The 15,377-nt window shown below is 33.6% G+C and overlaps 1 protein-coding gene across 1 annotated transcript in view; it reads left to right on the top strand.

The window, feature by feature from the left end:
• HDX (highly divergent homeobox) overlaps window positions 1–15,377 on the top strand; it is a 175,507-nt gene that overhangs the window by 122,634 nt on the left and 37,496 nt on the right. Inside the window, exon 5 of the mRNA XM_032251400.1 lies at window positions 6,924–7,070. Within this exon, the coding sequence (XP_032107291.1) occupies window positions 6,924–7,070 (147 nt within the window). The remainder of the gene's footprint in view (window positions 1–6,923; window positions 7,071–15,377) is intronic.

Here is a 15,377-nt window from a genome sequence, read left to right as displayed (position 1 = left end):
GAGATTGGTGGCACAACAGAGTAACTATATTTAACATTACTGAAGTGTACACTGAAAAGCGTTTATAATGGCAAATGTTACTTACGCTTTACCACAATTTGAAAAATACATCAGTCAAATTAATTTTTTTCTCAGAACAAGTCACATAAGAGGACTACTTTTGAGGACATGATAATCCACCTCATATAGTTAACAAGACAAAGAGAGAAACAGTGTTAATAAATAAATTCAATGAAACAATATATGGGGCATAGTATTTTCTAAAAATCATATACACAATTTAAAATAGTAAAACATTGCTAATAATAAAAATGTATGCAGTGTGATTAAAATATCATTATGTAAAAAAGATAACACTTTAACATATGTTTACTAGTACAGTTCTGGTCACTAGGAGTATAGAAATTTTAAAAATGAAGAAGAAAGCCATGATTCTTTAAATGAGCATTTAACATAAAAATAAATGCATATGTTCAATAAGCATATAAAATGATTAATTCTCCTTATGCTTCAAGAAAACAAAATAATAAGCTATGTTTTCACTAAATTGGCAAAAATTACATAGTAGAATAAAACTTAGCATTTATAAAGTTAGAGGAAAAAAAGGACTATCATGCATTTCTGCTGTCATTGAAAGGCAGCTTGAAAATATTAAAAAAAATTTATTACGCTTTAAGTTCTAGGGTATATGTGCTGAACATGCTGGTTTATTGCATAAGTATACATGTGTCCTGGTGGTTACATTCACCCATAGCCCACCATCTACATTAGGTATTTCTCCTAATGCTATCTCTCCCCTAGTACCCCACACCCCAAAAGACCCAGATGTGTGATGTTCCCCTCCCTGTGTCTTTGTGTTTTCATTGTTCAACACCTACTTATGAGTGAAAACATGCAGTGTTTCATTTTCTGTTCTTGTGTTAGTTTACTGAGAATGATGGTTTCCAGCTTCATCCATGTCCCTGAAAAGGGCATGAACTCATCCTTTTTTACAGCTGCTTAGTATTCCATGGTGAATATGTGCCACATTTTCTTTATCCAGTCTATCATTGATGGGCAATTGGTTTGGTTCTAAGTCTTTGCTATTGTGAAGAGTGCTGCAACAAGCCTATGTGTTCATGTGTCTTTATAGTAGAATGATTTATAATTCTTTGGATATATACCCAGTAATGGGATTGCTGGGTCAAATGGTATTTCTGGCTCTACATTCTTGAGGAATCACCACACTGTCTTCCATAATGGTTGAACTAATTTACACTCCCACCAACAGTGTAAAAGCGTTCCTATTTCTCCATATCCTCTCCAGCGTCTGTTGTTTCCTGACTGCTTTTTAATAGTCACCATTCTAACTAGCCTGAGATGGTATCTCAATGTGATTTTGATTTGCATTTCTCTAATGACCAGTGATGATGAGCTTTTTTTTTTTTTTTCACATTTGTTGGTCGCATTAATGTCTTCTTTTGAAAAGTGTCTGCTTGTATCCTTTGCCCACTTTTTAATGGAGTTGTTTGTTTTTTTCTTGTAAATTTGTTTAAGCTCCTTGTAGATTGTGGATATTAGCCCTTTTTCAGATGGATAGATTGCAAAAATTTTCCTCCATTCTGTAGGTTACCTATTCACTCTGATGATACTTTCTTTTTTTTTGCAGAAGCTCTTTAGTTTAATTAGATCCCATTTGTCAATTGTGTCTTTTGTTCCCACTGCTTTTGGTGTTTTAGTCGTGATGTCTTTGCCCATGTCTATGTCATGAATGGTATTGCCTAGGTTTTCTTCTAGGGTTTTTATGGTTTTAGGTCTTACATTTAAGTCTTTAATCCATCTTCAGTTACTTTTTGTATAAAGTGTGAGGAAGGAGTCCAGTTTCAGTTTTCTGCGTATTGCTAGTCAGTTTTCCCAACACCATTTATTGAATGAGGGATTCTTTCCCTATTGCTTTTTTTTTTGTCAGGTTTGTCAAAAATCAGATGATTGTAAATGCGTGCCATTATTTCTGAGGCCTCTGTTCCATTCCATTGGTCTATATCTCAGTTTTGGTACCAGTACCATGCTGTTTTGTTGACTGTAGCCTTGTAGTATAGTTTGAAGTCAGGTAGCATGATGCCTCCAGCTTTGTTCCTTTTGGTTAGGATTGTCTTGGCTACATGGGCTATTTTTTGGTTCCATATGAAGTTTAAAGTAGTTTTTTCTAATTCTGTGAAGAAAGTCAATGGTAGCTTGATGGGGATAGCATTGAATTTATAAATTACTTTGGGCAGTATGGCCATTTTCACGATACTGATTCTTCCTATCCATGAGCATGGAATTCTTTTCTATTTGTTTGTGTCCTCTCTTATTTTCTTAAGCACTGGTTTGTAGTTCTCCTTGAAGACGTCCTTCACTTCCCTTTTAAGTTGTATTCCTAGGTATTTTATTCTCTTTGTCATAATTGTGAATGGGAGTTCACTCATGATTTGGCTCTCTGTTTGTCTATTATTGGTGTATAAGAATGCTTGTGATTTCTGCACCTTGATTTTGTATCATGAGACTTTCCTGAAGTTACTTATCAGCTTAAGGAGATTTTGGGCTGAGATGACAGGGTCTTCTAAATATACAGTCATGTCATCTGCAAACAGAGACAATTTTACTTCCTGTCTTCCTATTTGAATACGCTTTATTTCTTTCTCTTGCCTGATTGCCCTGGCTGGAACTTCCAATACTATGTTGAATAGGAGTGGTGAGAGAGGGCATCCTTGTCTTGTGCCAGTTTTCAATGGAAATGCTTCCAGCTTTTGCCCATTTAGTATGATATTGGCTGTGGGTTTGTCATAAATAGGTTTTATTATTTTGATATACATTCCTTCAATACCTAGTTTATTAATTTAAATGCACATACCCTTTGGCTCACTAATCACACTGTGGTATAAGGCCTAAAATTAAGGCCCCATATTAAGCACGTATTAGCTTCTTGGGAAAACTGGGAGATCCTTAAATGGGCCTCCACATTGTTTTCCTGCAGATGAAATATGCTATTCAAATAGTTCTTCATAGAATGGGCACCAAACTCAATCTGTTTATGCCTTGGTTCCTCAGTTCCCTGCCAGTCCACAGAATAATTCAAAGAAGCCAATCACATCCTCCTTTTGGAACCAGGAGTTACACTACATTCTTGTTACTACAGGTTTGCTTCCCACAGCTCCTGCTTGGTTACTCTATTCCTAAGCATAGCCCCATGTGGTTCTGCATGGCATAAAATGTCCTCAGCTTGTGAGCATATATGACTAATACACTATTGTTGATCTCGTATCTAGTGTTGGGAGTCAGTGTTTTGGCCATCCCTATGACTTCAGGGCAAAAATCCCTTCCTCACCAATGAGAAGAAGAGAAGGTGATCAAAACATACCGCTAGGAATTTCACATCACATATAATGTCCATCAATAAATAACTGTAACTAAAATGTGGATTGCCCATATGATGGAGCACAAGGTAGCAGTTAAAAACACTGAGGTACACAAACAATTAAAAATAGAATGACCATATGATCCGCCAACCTCACATCTGGTATAAAAATAATAAAAGAAATCAGGATATCAAGAAGATATCTGCCCTCTGATGTTTACTGCATCTTTATTCACAATAGCCAAAATATGGAAACAACCTAAATGTCAATAGAGAGATAAATAGAGAAAAATGTGTCACATACATACAATGGAATATTATTTAACCTTAAGAAGGAAGGAAATGCTGCCATACAGGACAACATGGATGAACCTGGAAGACATTTTGTTAAGTGAAGTAAGCAAGTCACAGAAAGACTGATGCTCTTTGGTTCCACTTATATGAGTAAGCTAAAATCGTCAAACTCATAGAACCAAAGAGCAGAAAAGTGGTTTCCAGGAGCTGGGGGGAGGGAGAAATGGGGAGTTTGTTATTCTACAGGTATTAAATTTCAGTTATAAAATGTGAATAACTTCTAAACATCTGTTGTACAACGTTGTGCCTGTAATTAACAATACTAAATCGTACATTTAAAATTTTGTTAAGAGGGTTGATGTCGCATTGTGTTCTTATCACAAAAAAGACTGAGACATATCTGTTTTTGATGATTTAGAAAAATCTCTAAGACACTATTAAGTTGAATAGTTTAGATTTGCAGTGTCATGCCAATTGTTTGGTTTTCTTTTTAAGTGTACATGCACTCAAAAGGGAAGTGTTGAGTTAGAGATTTTTAATATTCATTTCAAATAGTCATTTAAGTACAAACATATCACTCTGCTCCACATTTAACCAAGATACATACTTAAAACAGGAAACTCTGCACCCCTTTGTCGGGGTTGTCATTTAATGTTATTTAAAAAAGAATAGCAAAGAAACAAACTCTTAGAAGTGTCCTTGAGGCTGATAAAACAACAGAAGATTTCTATTATTATACATTGCAATATAAACCGAGTGAAGTCACTTGTTAAGTACAGTTATCTGGTTACTTGGCCAAAGCTTCAGCTTTTACCTAGATTGCCTGGATTATTGGAATGCTACTCTTTTCACAAAATCAACAAGGTAATTGCCTGTCTCCTTCACCTCAGCCACAGATTTAGGTTTCAGGATGCCTTGTAAAGTGAAAGTGGCTTGAAAATCCAATAGAAAAACAAAACTGACCTCAACTTGAAGCTTCCCTAGGGAAAAATTCATCTTCTCTTTTAAATGTTCACTTTAAAAAAATTGTCTAAATAGGTATTCACACTTTCATTGCTAATTGACTTCTATTATCTTATTTGTTTTCTTAGTAAAAATATGCTCTTAGGAACTTTAAAAAATAACTACACTTCCTGTATATGCTTCTCCTTAATAGGCATTGCCATGATAGGTCGCCTTTAGCATTGCTAGTGCTACAACCCCAGCACATTTCTAGCAAATCAAATCAGATTTTATTTAGTTCAGTTTAAAGAATGAGTCAGGTTTGGATGTCCTCTAAATGAATTACAAATTAATTAGCTGAGTGTGTTCAGTGTTCTGTTCATTATTACTTCCATTGTGACAGTAATGTAAGTTAGTTTGCACTGGATAATATGATATAAAGGAAAATTATGGGAATATTTATCCTGGTTGTTATGATAAATTATTTGAATCTCCATAGAATCTTCCTGAAATTTATCCTGCTCTCTTTTTTATTGTACGAATTTTAGCTCTGCAATGATAGTTCAATCAATGTTGGCTGAACACCTAATGTGATTTTTTGTTGTAAGTAACTAGATGATTAGTCTTAATTAAAAAAAATTAGATGGCATGTTTTAATTCATTTATTGGAAACATGTAATTTAATATTAGTACTTACAATAACTGTTACTCATCAGGGATTTTTTTAAGTAGAAGAGAATAGATTTAGGTGATAATGAAATTTATTATCATACACACACAAAATATGATCTATCTTATGAAGAAGCATGCTTTAAGAATTCAATTTAACTTCACTTTCTTGGTAATAAACCAAGAATTCATATATTTATTTTCCTTTTTGGTGGCTAAGTTTACTTTTCAAAAGCTTGTAGCTTTAAAACAAAAACATTTGCAACTGTTGTTTAGTATTACATCAGTTTTAGCTATGGGAATCCTTTTTTTTAAATTTTTTTTTTACTGTTTAATGTTTTTTTTTCAAATTTATTTTATTGCATTTTTATTAAGTCATGTTTTATATGTTGTGTATATTATTTTCCACTGTTACTTGAATCTAATTTAGGAGGTTTCATGTTGAATTTCAGTTAGAAAGTAAATGTTGAAAGCATTGTATGTCTAAGGAGTTTTGGAGGGCTAGCTTCTGTTCTGTGTGGGACTTGATCATATATCATCTTAGGCAGAAGAACGCAACAGAACTCCATACCTCAAACCATGAATTGCAACAGTTGTTCCAGAATCACTCTCACAGAATCTCTCTTTTTTTCTCTCTCTCTCTCACTCTCTCTCTCTTCTCTCTCTCTCTCTCATTTTTCTCTCTCTCTATTTCATCAGAAGCACACACACAGGGCCTTGTAGGATATATATTTTTAATTAAAGCTCATGTTTAGATTTTTCCACCACCTCTGAAAAATAATTCAAGACATCATTGGGATAAAAACAACTAGAAAATCTCAGATATTTCTATTTATCGCTCTGCCGTGGACTCTCTATGCCCTGTTGAATTAGCCATTTGACCTAGCTTTTTCTGATTACTCATCAGCAAAGTAGAGGTCATTATTCTATCGTGTTTCTAATTTACTTCCAAGGGATACCTAGGATTGATTGAAATAAAACAACATGTAAATACAATAGTTTCTTGGATAAAGAAAACCTAAGAACAAAAAGGGTAGGTTTATTATGAAACTTGATGAAGCCATAAATATTATTTTAGTGCTACATTATCTTCTTACTTTTCTCTTATTTACCTTTTAAATTAATTATAACATCAGTATGAAACCAATATCTAGATTTGTATGGCAAATCTAGATTAATTTATCAAAAGTCCACATACTAATGTAATCCTTTCTTTGCTTTTTTGTGTTTAGTATGTGAATCTAAATATCCGTATTATAGAAAAAAGTTTAAAAGAATATACATTAAAATGTTAACAAGCATTATTTCTAATTTGTAAGTATTTTAAATTATCTTATTTTTATATCTGTATTTTATACAATGAACATGTATTATTTGTGTTATCAAAACTATTTAAAATCAACATTGTTTAATTGCTATCAATTCAAAAATTCTATGTATTTCATCTTATCATGCTATATTGTTATGGAAATTTGAAAAATAAAAATGCTAATTTTCAGAATGGGAGAACAAAGTAAGAATTGTGAAATAAATTTCGCTAATATTATAGCACATCTCACCCTGATGTTTCTCTCTATAATATAATTTCCTTTGATTATTTTAAACTTAGAAATTTAAAACAATTTAAAAATGTGTCTTTTAGCTACAGGACCGCACTCAGTTCAGTGACCGAGACTTAGCCACCCTTAAGAAGTATTGGGACAATGGCATGACCAGCCTGGGCTCTGTTTGTAGAGAGAAAATTGAAGCCGTTGCAACTGAATTAAACGTTGACTGTGAAATAGTTCGGGTAAGATATTTTCTATAACTTTCATGCTATGGTTACTGAGTGGCATAAATGAAAGCTTTAAAATCTTACATGAGGTGCCCCAAGCATTACAAGCAATAAAGTGAAAAGGTAACCCACAGAATAGGAGATAATATTTTGAAATAATATACCTGATAAGGAATTTATATCAGAGCATGTAAAGAACACTTACAAGTCAATAATAAAAATGCAAATAACCTAATTTTAAAAATGGGCAAAGGAACTGAATAGACATTTCTCTTATAAAGACATACATAGTACCAATATTTACATGAAAATACGTTCAACATCATTAGTCATTATGGAAATGGAAATAAAAACCACAAGATGCCATTTACCCACTGTAACAACATTACATGAAAGATACATAATAATAAGTGTTTGCCAGCATATGGAGAACTTGTAATCCTTATATATTGCTGGTAAGAATGTAAAACATTTTCGCAACTTTGAAAACAATCCTTAAAATTTTAACAGAGTTATCATAAGACCAAAAATTCCACTGCTGGAACGGATTTCACTCCACTCAAAAGAATGAAAAAGGTATGTCCAACTGAAAAAGTTGTACACTGATATTCATAATAGAATTTTCCATAATATCCAAATGAAAACATTCACCAAGTGAAAGAATAGACAACATCTGGTTATATGTATGTAATGGACTATTATAGAGCCATATAAAGGAATGAAATATTAATAAGTGCTATAAAATGGATGAATCTTAAAACATTATTCTAAATGAAAGAAACCTGTTGCAAAATACCACATATTATATTATTTCATTTTTATGAAGTATCCACATTAGGCACACTCTAGAGACAGAAAGTAGATTAGTGGTGTCAGGAGCTGGCGGTAGGGTGGAATGGGAAATGACTGCTAATGTGTATGGGGTTTATTTCTGACATAATGAAAATGTTCTTTATTGGATAGCGGTGACTGGTGCACAGCTCTGCAAATATATAGAAAACATTTTAATTGTACATATTGAATGAATGAATTGTGTGGTATGTTAAATATATCTCAATAACATTGTTTAAAAATTGCATGAGGTGAATTAAAATATATCTCATACAATGAACAATAGATTAAAATTATTTTACATTCCCACCAAAAGTATAAAAGTTTTCCTATTTCTCCACAGCCTCACAAGCATCTGTTGTTTCTTGACTTTTTAATAATTGCCATTCTGATTGGCGTAAGATAGTATTTCGTTGTGGTTTTAATTGGCATTTCTCTAGAGATTAGTGATGTTGAACTTTTTTTCATGTTTTTGTTTGTTGGCTGCATAAATTTCTTCTTTTGTGAAGTGTCTGTTTATGTCCTTTGCCCACTTTTTAATGAAGTTTTGTTTTTTCTTGTAAATTTGTTTAAGTTCCTTGTAGATTGTATATATTAGACCTTAGTCAGATGCATAGATTGTAAAAATTTTTTCCCATTCTGTAAGTTGTCTGTTCACTCTGATGTAGTTTCTTTTGCTGTGCAGAAACTCTTTTGTTTAATTAGATCTCATTTGTTATTTTTGCTTTTGTTGCAATTACTTTTGATGTTTTTGTCATAATATCTTTTCCCATGCCTATGTCCTGAATGGTATTGCCTAATTTTTTTCTAAAGTTTTGATAGTTTTGGGTTTACATTTAAGTCTTTAATCCAACCATTGTGAAAGACAGTGTGGTGATTCCTCAGAAACCTAAACCAGAAATACCATTTGACCCAGCAATCCTATTACTGGGCATATACCTAAAATAATAGAAATCATTCTGTTATAAAGATACATGCACACATATGTTCATTGCAGCACTATTAACAACAGCAAAGACATGCAAGCAACTCACATGCCCATCAATGATAGACTGGATAAAGAAAATGTGGTACATATACACCATGGAATACTATGCAGCCACACAAAGGAATGAGATCATGTCCTTTGCAGGGCCATGAATGACGTTGGAAGCCGTTATCCTCAGCAAACTGACACAGGAGCAGAAAACCAAATGCCACATGTTCTTACTTATAAGTGGGAGCTAAACAATGAGAACACATGGCCACGGGGGGGGAACAATACACACTGAAGCCTGTCAAGGGTAGGGGAAGGGAGAGCATCAGGATAAATAGCTAATACATACAGTGCTTAATACCTATTTCAAAGGTTGATAAGTGCAGCAAACCACCACAGCACACATTCACTTTTGTAACAGACCTGCACATGCTGCACATGTATCCCAGAATTTAAAATAAAATACAATTAAATTTTAAAAATTATACTGATCAATCATGGGAACTGTAGTTTATGTCCCATTTAAAAGATGTTGGTATACAATTTTGAAAGTGGTACTGCTAGTAAGTATTTAACAATCAATTCTTTAAGGAAAAAAAAATCCTTGATTATTTGCTGATTTCTGTGGTGTAAAAATTTCTACCATAGCTGGTTCTATGTCTTACTCAACACAGAGCTGGGAACAGATGCTAACAGTTGACTCTTGTGAGAAAGTGTAGGTTGACATCAGTACACACACTGGAAGATCATCTCAGTAGATCAAGAGGGAAGTATCTTAAAGAAGAAGTGACAAAGAGCCAGGCTTGATAGTACACACCTGTAGTCCCCTCTACTCAGAAGGCTGAGCTGGGAGGATCACTTGAGCCCAAGATTTCAAGTGCAGCCTGGACAACCTAATGAGGCTCCATCTCATATCATGTATATATATATGTATATATATATATATGTATATATATGTATATATATATATATATGTATATATATGTATATATATATATGTATATATATGTATATATATATGAGGGAAAGAGCAATATAGAGAGAATTTATAGAGTACAGAGTTCTGAAAATAAATAATATTCGCAAAATAAGTACTGTCCTGTTCAGTCTTGCTTTTTCTTGTTAGAATCCAGATGGAAAATCAAATTCAATACTGTGTTTATTTAGCATGCTGCTATGCATTAAAGTATACTACCAAGGAGAGAGAAGTGCATTAGACATTATTTCTATTTTAAGGAGCTCAGAGTCTAGCAAGAGGGATGACACAAGAAAAACAAAATGGCTGAAGAGGAATTGGAGTAGGATAATAGTATGAAGAGCCTAAACAACAGCCAAAAATAGGGAAATGTAGAGCATGTATTCTTGTTTCGTTTCTATTTTTTTAAATCAAAGTTATATATGTATATAGCTTAGGAAGTCAAGTTCTGTAGAACTTGCTACAAAACCAGCATTCCTTCCTATCATTTTTCAATGGTCCGAACCCAACCACTTTCCACTCTTAGATATTTCCTTTGGTATTGACTTTCATCTATGAATGATGTGCGGTATTAATGAGATTTAGGTTTAGCTGTAAGTAATAAAATACCCAAAACTAACAATGGCTTAGACAAGATATTTCAATTCCTTGTATAAGTCCATGGGCATGCAATTTACAGCTAGCATGGCAGTTTGGCTCTACAATGTCCACAGAAACCCTGATGCCTTCCAATTTCCATTCTGCTCTCCTTATGATGTGGCCCTTTTTATCAAGTTCCAAAATGAAAGCATACGTACACCAGGCAGCATGACAGAGAGAGAGAAGAATAAGGGGTAAAGGGTGTTTACCAGCTGTCTTTTAACAAGGATTCCTGGAAACTGCCATGAGATCCTTTTACTTATATCCCATTGGCTAAAGATTAGTCACATGGTCACACCAAACTATAAGAGAAGCAGCAAATGTAATTTTACTGTGAGCAAACATGTGCCCAGCTAAACCTGTAATTCTGGAAGGTGAGGACAAATATGGGAAATAAACAGCAGTCTCTCTTATATGTTTGTATTGCAACTTCCTGATTTGTTCAATGTCAGGCATTGTCTATTGATTTTTCACTATGAAGTGCAAAGCTTTAAAAAAAAAAACTCTTTCAAGATTTCCTCATTGATCCTTTCATTTACATGCATAATTCCTCTCTCCTTATCCTCCTATAACTTTGGTCAGCTTGGTATTAATTATTACGACTATGTCAATGCTTTACACATTTGAATTATGCAGTGAAATATCATTTTTTGTTTTCTGCATAACTTAGCATTGTTTTGTTTCCTTGTAATTCATCATTTACTTAATTTATGTTTTTGATATTTATGTTTGCTTGACTTATTTTCTAGGTACATACTACTAATTTATCCTCAAACCCTTTCCCAGTTGCATAAGTCTCCTCTCAACACATTCATACACATTTGGCAGTATAATAATTCCATCACCTTAAAGAAATATTTCCTGGAATTTTCTGATCTGCTCCAACTGAATTGATTATTTTATGTATATGGACTATAACTGTTATTCTAAGATTTCTACTTCCAATCTGTTTCTCCTTTTGCTCTACTTTCAATAAGATATCCTTTAATTTATCCTCCAACTTCTCTACTGAGTTTTTCATTTTTATAAATGTATCATGCCACTGGTACTGATAAATAACTTGTGCCATGACAGCAATGTTCAGATTCTATGGACAGCCATAGAGTCTACTTGAGACACCCATACTGCAAGAGAGGAGACAGGGACAGAATCTCTTTAAAAACATACACTTACAAAATAAAGATAAGCTATCCACAGGATTTCTGGCTAGGGTTCTCTTTGATATCAAGGTATTTTAGGCACACTTACTGTAAAAAATGGCCAGAACTACTAACATTAGTTCCCTCACTTAGGCATTACTACGTGCAGAGTTTCCTATTTCTACACAAAGATCTTAATATGTGAAAAAGGAGGAAGAATTTATGCCATTTCCTTCTTGCTTAATATTCATTCAAACTCATATTAGATGAAAGAATAAGGAACCGCTTACTATCCTTTTTTCTCATGCTTTTCCAACATAATAGAATGCTCATGGCAGAGAGAAAATTTGGAGGTGATGTGTTGTAAGAGGATCTCTTCTGTAACATATGGCAAATTATTCTAAAGGAGAATATGTTAGCCACATAAATATATTCTTGAGCTTTCATGAAAAACTATTTAGATGTTTTTAAGTCTAATATACCTTCTAGTTACTGATCACCAAAATGAACTTTGCCTGAGGATATCTAGTTAACCATTACTGATGGTACAATTTGAAAGTTTCAGTTTTTTATTTTAATGTCATACTTCTAAGAAGTCTGTTTTTTATTTTAATGTCATACTTCTAGGAAGCAAACTTGGTATGTTTTTCCTTTGACCTTATCAATGATTGTTAATTATGTCCATGCTTTCCTTCGACTTGAAACGTCGTTTCCAGGTTAGTGCCTATTTACTGAGTTATTCATTTAGCAAAGGTAAACTGAACACCTGTTACGTGCCAGAAGTTTTCTACATGCCATGGGAAAAATCCAGCTCTCTCAAGAAACTTGAAATTTAGTATGATCAATTATCCCTAAATGAGAATAATATATTGGAGAAATATTTTGAGATATTACATGTGGACAGTAAATTGGAGGAAGCACTGTGAGTCCTTGAGGACAGTTAGTCCCTCTCTACTCCTTCTTGCTACAATTCAGTTTAATGCCTGTCCTTTCCATCTGCGTTACGGTTATAGTGAACATAAATTAAAATGTACCCATGCATGATCAAATGTTGATAGAAACAACATGTTTGAATGTATGAAATGCATTTTGCAAGACTTAAATAAAGTTCATAGAAAACAACTTTATGTTTTTACATTTTAGAGATATTTATTTTCAAAGGAACATGACTAGATTTGAAATGCCTTTAAATGGAACAGTGCTTATAAATTATATGGTAAACTATTATCTATTACACATATTGATTTAGAGTTGGGGGGCACCTTGAGATTGAGTTCAATATATACATGTATATATGTATATATATAAATTCAGCTCATATATACATATATATGTATATAGGCATATATACATATATCATTTTATTTCTCATTATTTTCCAATATAATAGAATACTCATGGCAGACAGAAAATTTGGAGGTGATGTGTTGTAAAAGGACCTCTTTTGCACATATATGTGTGTGTGCGTGTGTGTGTGCAAGTGCACACGCATATATACTTTATATATACATATATATGCATATATACATATAAATTTTACATCTAAAACATAAAGTTTTCTATGTGCATATATATATATATATATTTACACACACACGTGCACACGCACACATACACACACACACGTATGTAAAATGGAGCCAGATTAGCTTTCCCTTGATCACATAGTCAGTCAGTAGTAGGTAGAGGCCAAGTCTTTTTATTCCCAATCTAACATTATTCCCCATTCCACCTTACTAGTGTATGCCTTAACATAAGAAATAACTCGGATACTTCTTAAAAATATAGATTACCCTATTCTAGGCCTACTGAATCAAAATTTACAAGAAAGGGCCAGAGAATCTATGTTTCCCTTCCCCGAATTATTCTTAAGATCAGGTAAATTTGGAAACAACTTTACAACACTATGTCAGCACAGCTAAATATTCTACCCGGTTCTTTTTATCCATAACACTTGGTCAAATTTTATAATTGATACTTGTTTTTCTATTTATCACCTGTACATATATATTACTGTTGCTCATCATCTATCTTATCATTTAAGTTCCCTGAGGATAAGACTATACCTATTATATTTACCACTGTGTCCCAAGAACCAGAAGCAGTGTTTGATACATAGTAAAATTTCAGCAATATATATGGAATTAATGAATGAATATCTAACAGGAAAGTGCACCCTCTATGTATAGCATGCATGAACTAAGAAATATATAATGACATACATTTAAACACATATACACCATGGAATACAATGCAGCCATAAAAAACGATAAGTTCATGTCCTTTGCAGAGACATGGATGAATCTAGAAACAATCACTCTCAGCAAACTGACACCAGAACAGACACCACATGTTTTCACTCATAGGCAGGTGATGAACAATGTGAACACTTGGGCACAGGGAAGAGAACAACACTCACTGGGCTAAGTGGGGTGGTGGGGAGGGGACAATGGGGAGGGATGACACCAGGAGAAATGCTTGATGTAGACGACGGGGGTGCGGGGGAGGATGGAGGCAGCAAACCAGCATGGCATGTACATACTTATGCAACAATCCTGCAGGATGAAGGATGTACACATGTACCCCAGAGCCCAAAGTAGAATAAAAATAAACAAAATAAAATAAAATAAAAGTTTGGAATATAGCTTTCTATTGTTTAATAGAAATGGACTTAGAAATGCATAGGGCTTTAGAGTCCTCATTTTTAATAGCCATTATGTTTGTGTTGTTAATACATAGGAGTTCTGGTTGAAAAGATACACTATTATTTTTAGGTTTATGGCCATTCTGGTGGGACATTTATTATTCGAAGTAAAGAATTTGGAAATCGTTTTCCTAATTTTACACATAATCTGAGGTCTAGAGTGATAAAATAACTTGTCCATTGATCATATAAAGTGGTTGAAAAACCTAAATATTTCAAAGTAGGATTATTTAATTTGAAACAGTGAAAAAAGGCTCTTCACATAATTGATAGCTGGAGTGTAGAAGGGGGAGGTCAGGGTGAAGAAGATCTGAAGCAAAGAACTGGAAACAATACCTCAATAAAATAAAACAATAGATATTGATTCAGTTTAAGGAAGACCATTGTGAAAACACTTAAAAAACTGGACTGGGAACCTTGCAGAGTGATATGTTTCATATCCCTGACATTTTCATGCAAAAAGAGGATGGAAACTTCAGGTGCTCAATAAATTGTATGATACCCACTCACATTGGTAAAAGCGATCTTAACTCAGTCTATATATACAAATTCTAATCTGCGACAGTAACACTCTCAGGGGCACACCTAGAAATAATGTTTTGCAAACCATCTGGGAAACATTTAGCTCAGTGAAACTGACACATACAATTAACTATCACAGGCTGCTATAGTAAAATATTATGGATCAGTTGGCTTATAAACAACAGAAATTTATTCCTAATTGTTCTGGAGGCTAAAGACCAAAGTGTTGAAAGTTCCAAAGTATGGTAAAATCCCACTTCTTAGACACTGTTTTTTTTGTTTTTTTTGTTTTTTTTTTTGCTGTAACCTCACATGGCAGAAGAGGCAAGGGATATCTCTGGGCTCTCCTTTATAAAAGAACTAATCCCATTTATGAGAGATCCATTCTCAATATCTATTTACCTCCAAAAGACCTCACCTCTTAACACTATTACCTTGGGGGTTAGGATTTTAACATGTTAATTTGGAGTAGGGGAGACAAATATTCAGACCATAGCAGCCTCTAAGATTAATTCAATTATCTATGATTCTGTAA

Source organism: Sapajus apella, unplaced genomic scaffold (genome assembly GCF_009761245.1).
Source record: "Sapajus apella isolate SASKATOON/1434 unplaced genomic scaffold, GSC_monkey_1.0 scaffold75, whole genome shotgun sequence".
Classification (NCBI taxonomy): Eukaryota; Metazoa; Chordata; class Mammalia; order Primates; family Cebidae; genus Sapajus; species Sapajus apella.
This window is presented reverse-complemented; position numbering and strand designations above follow the sequence as displayed.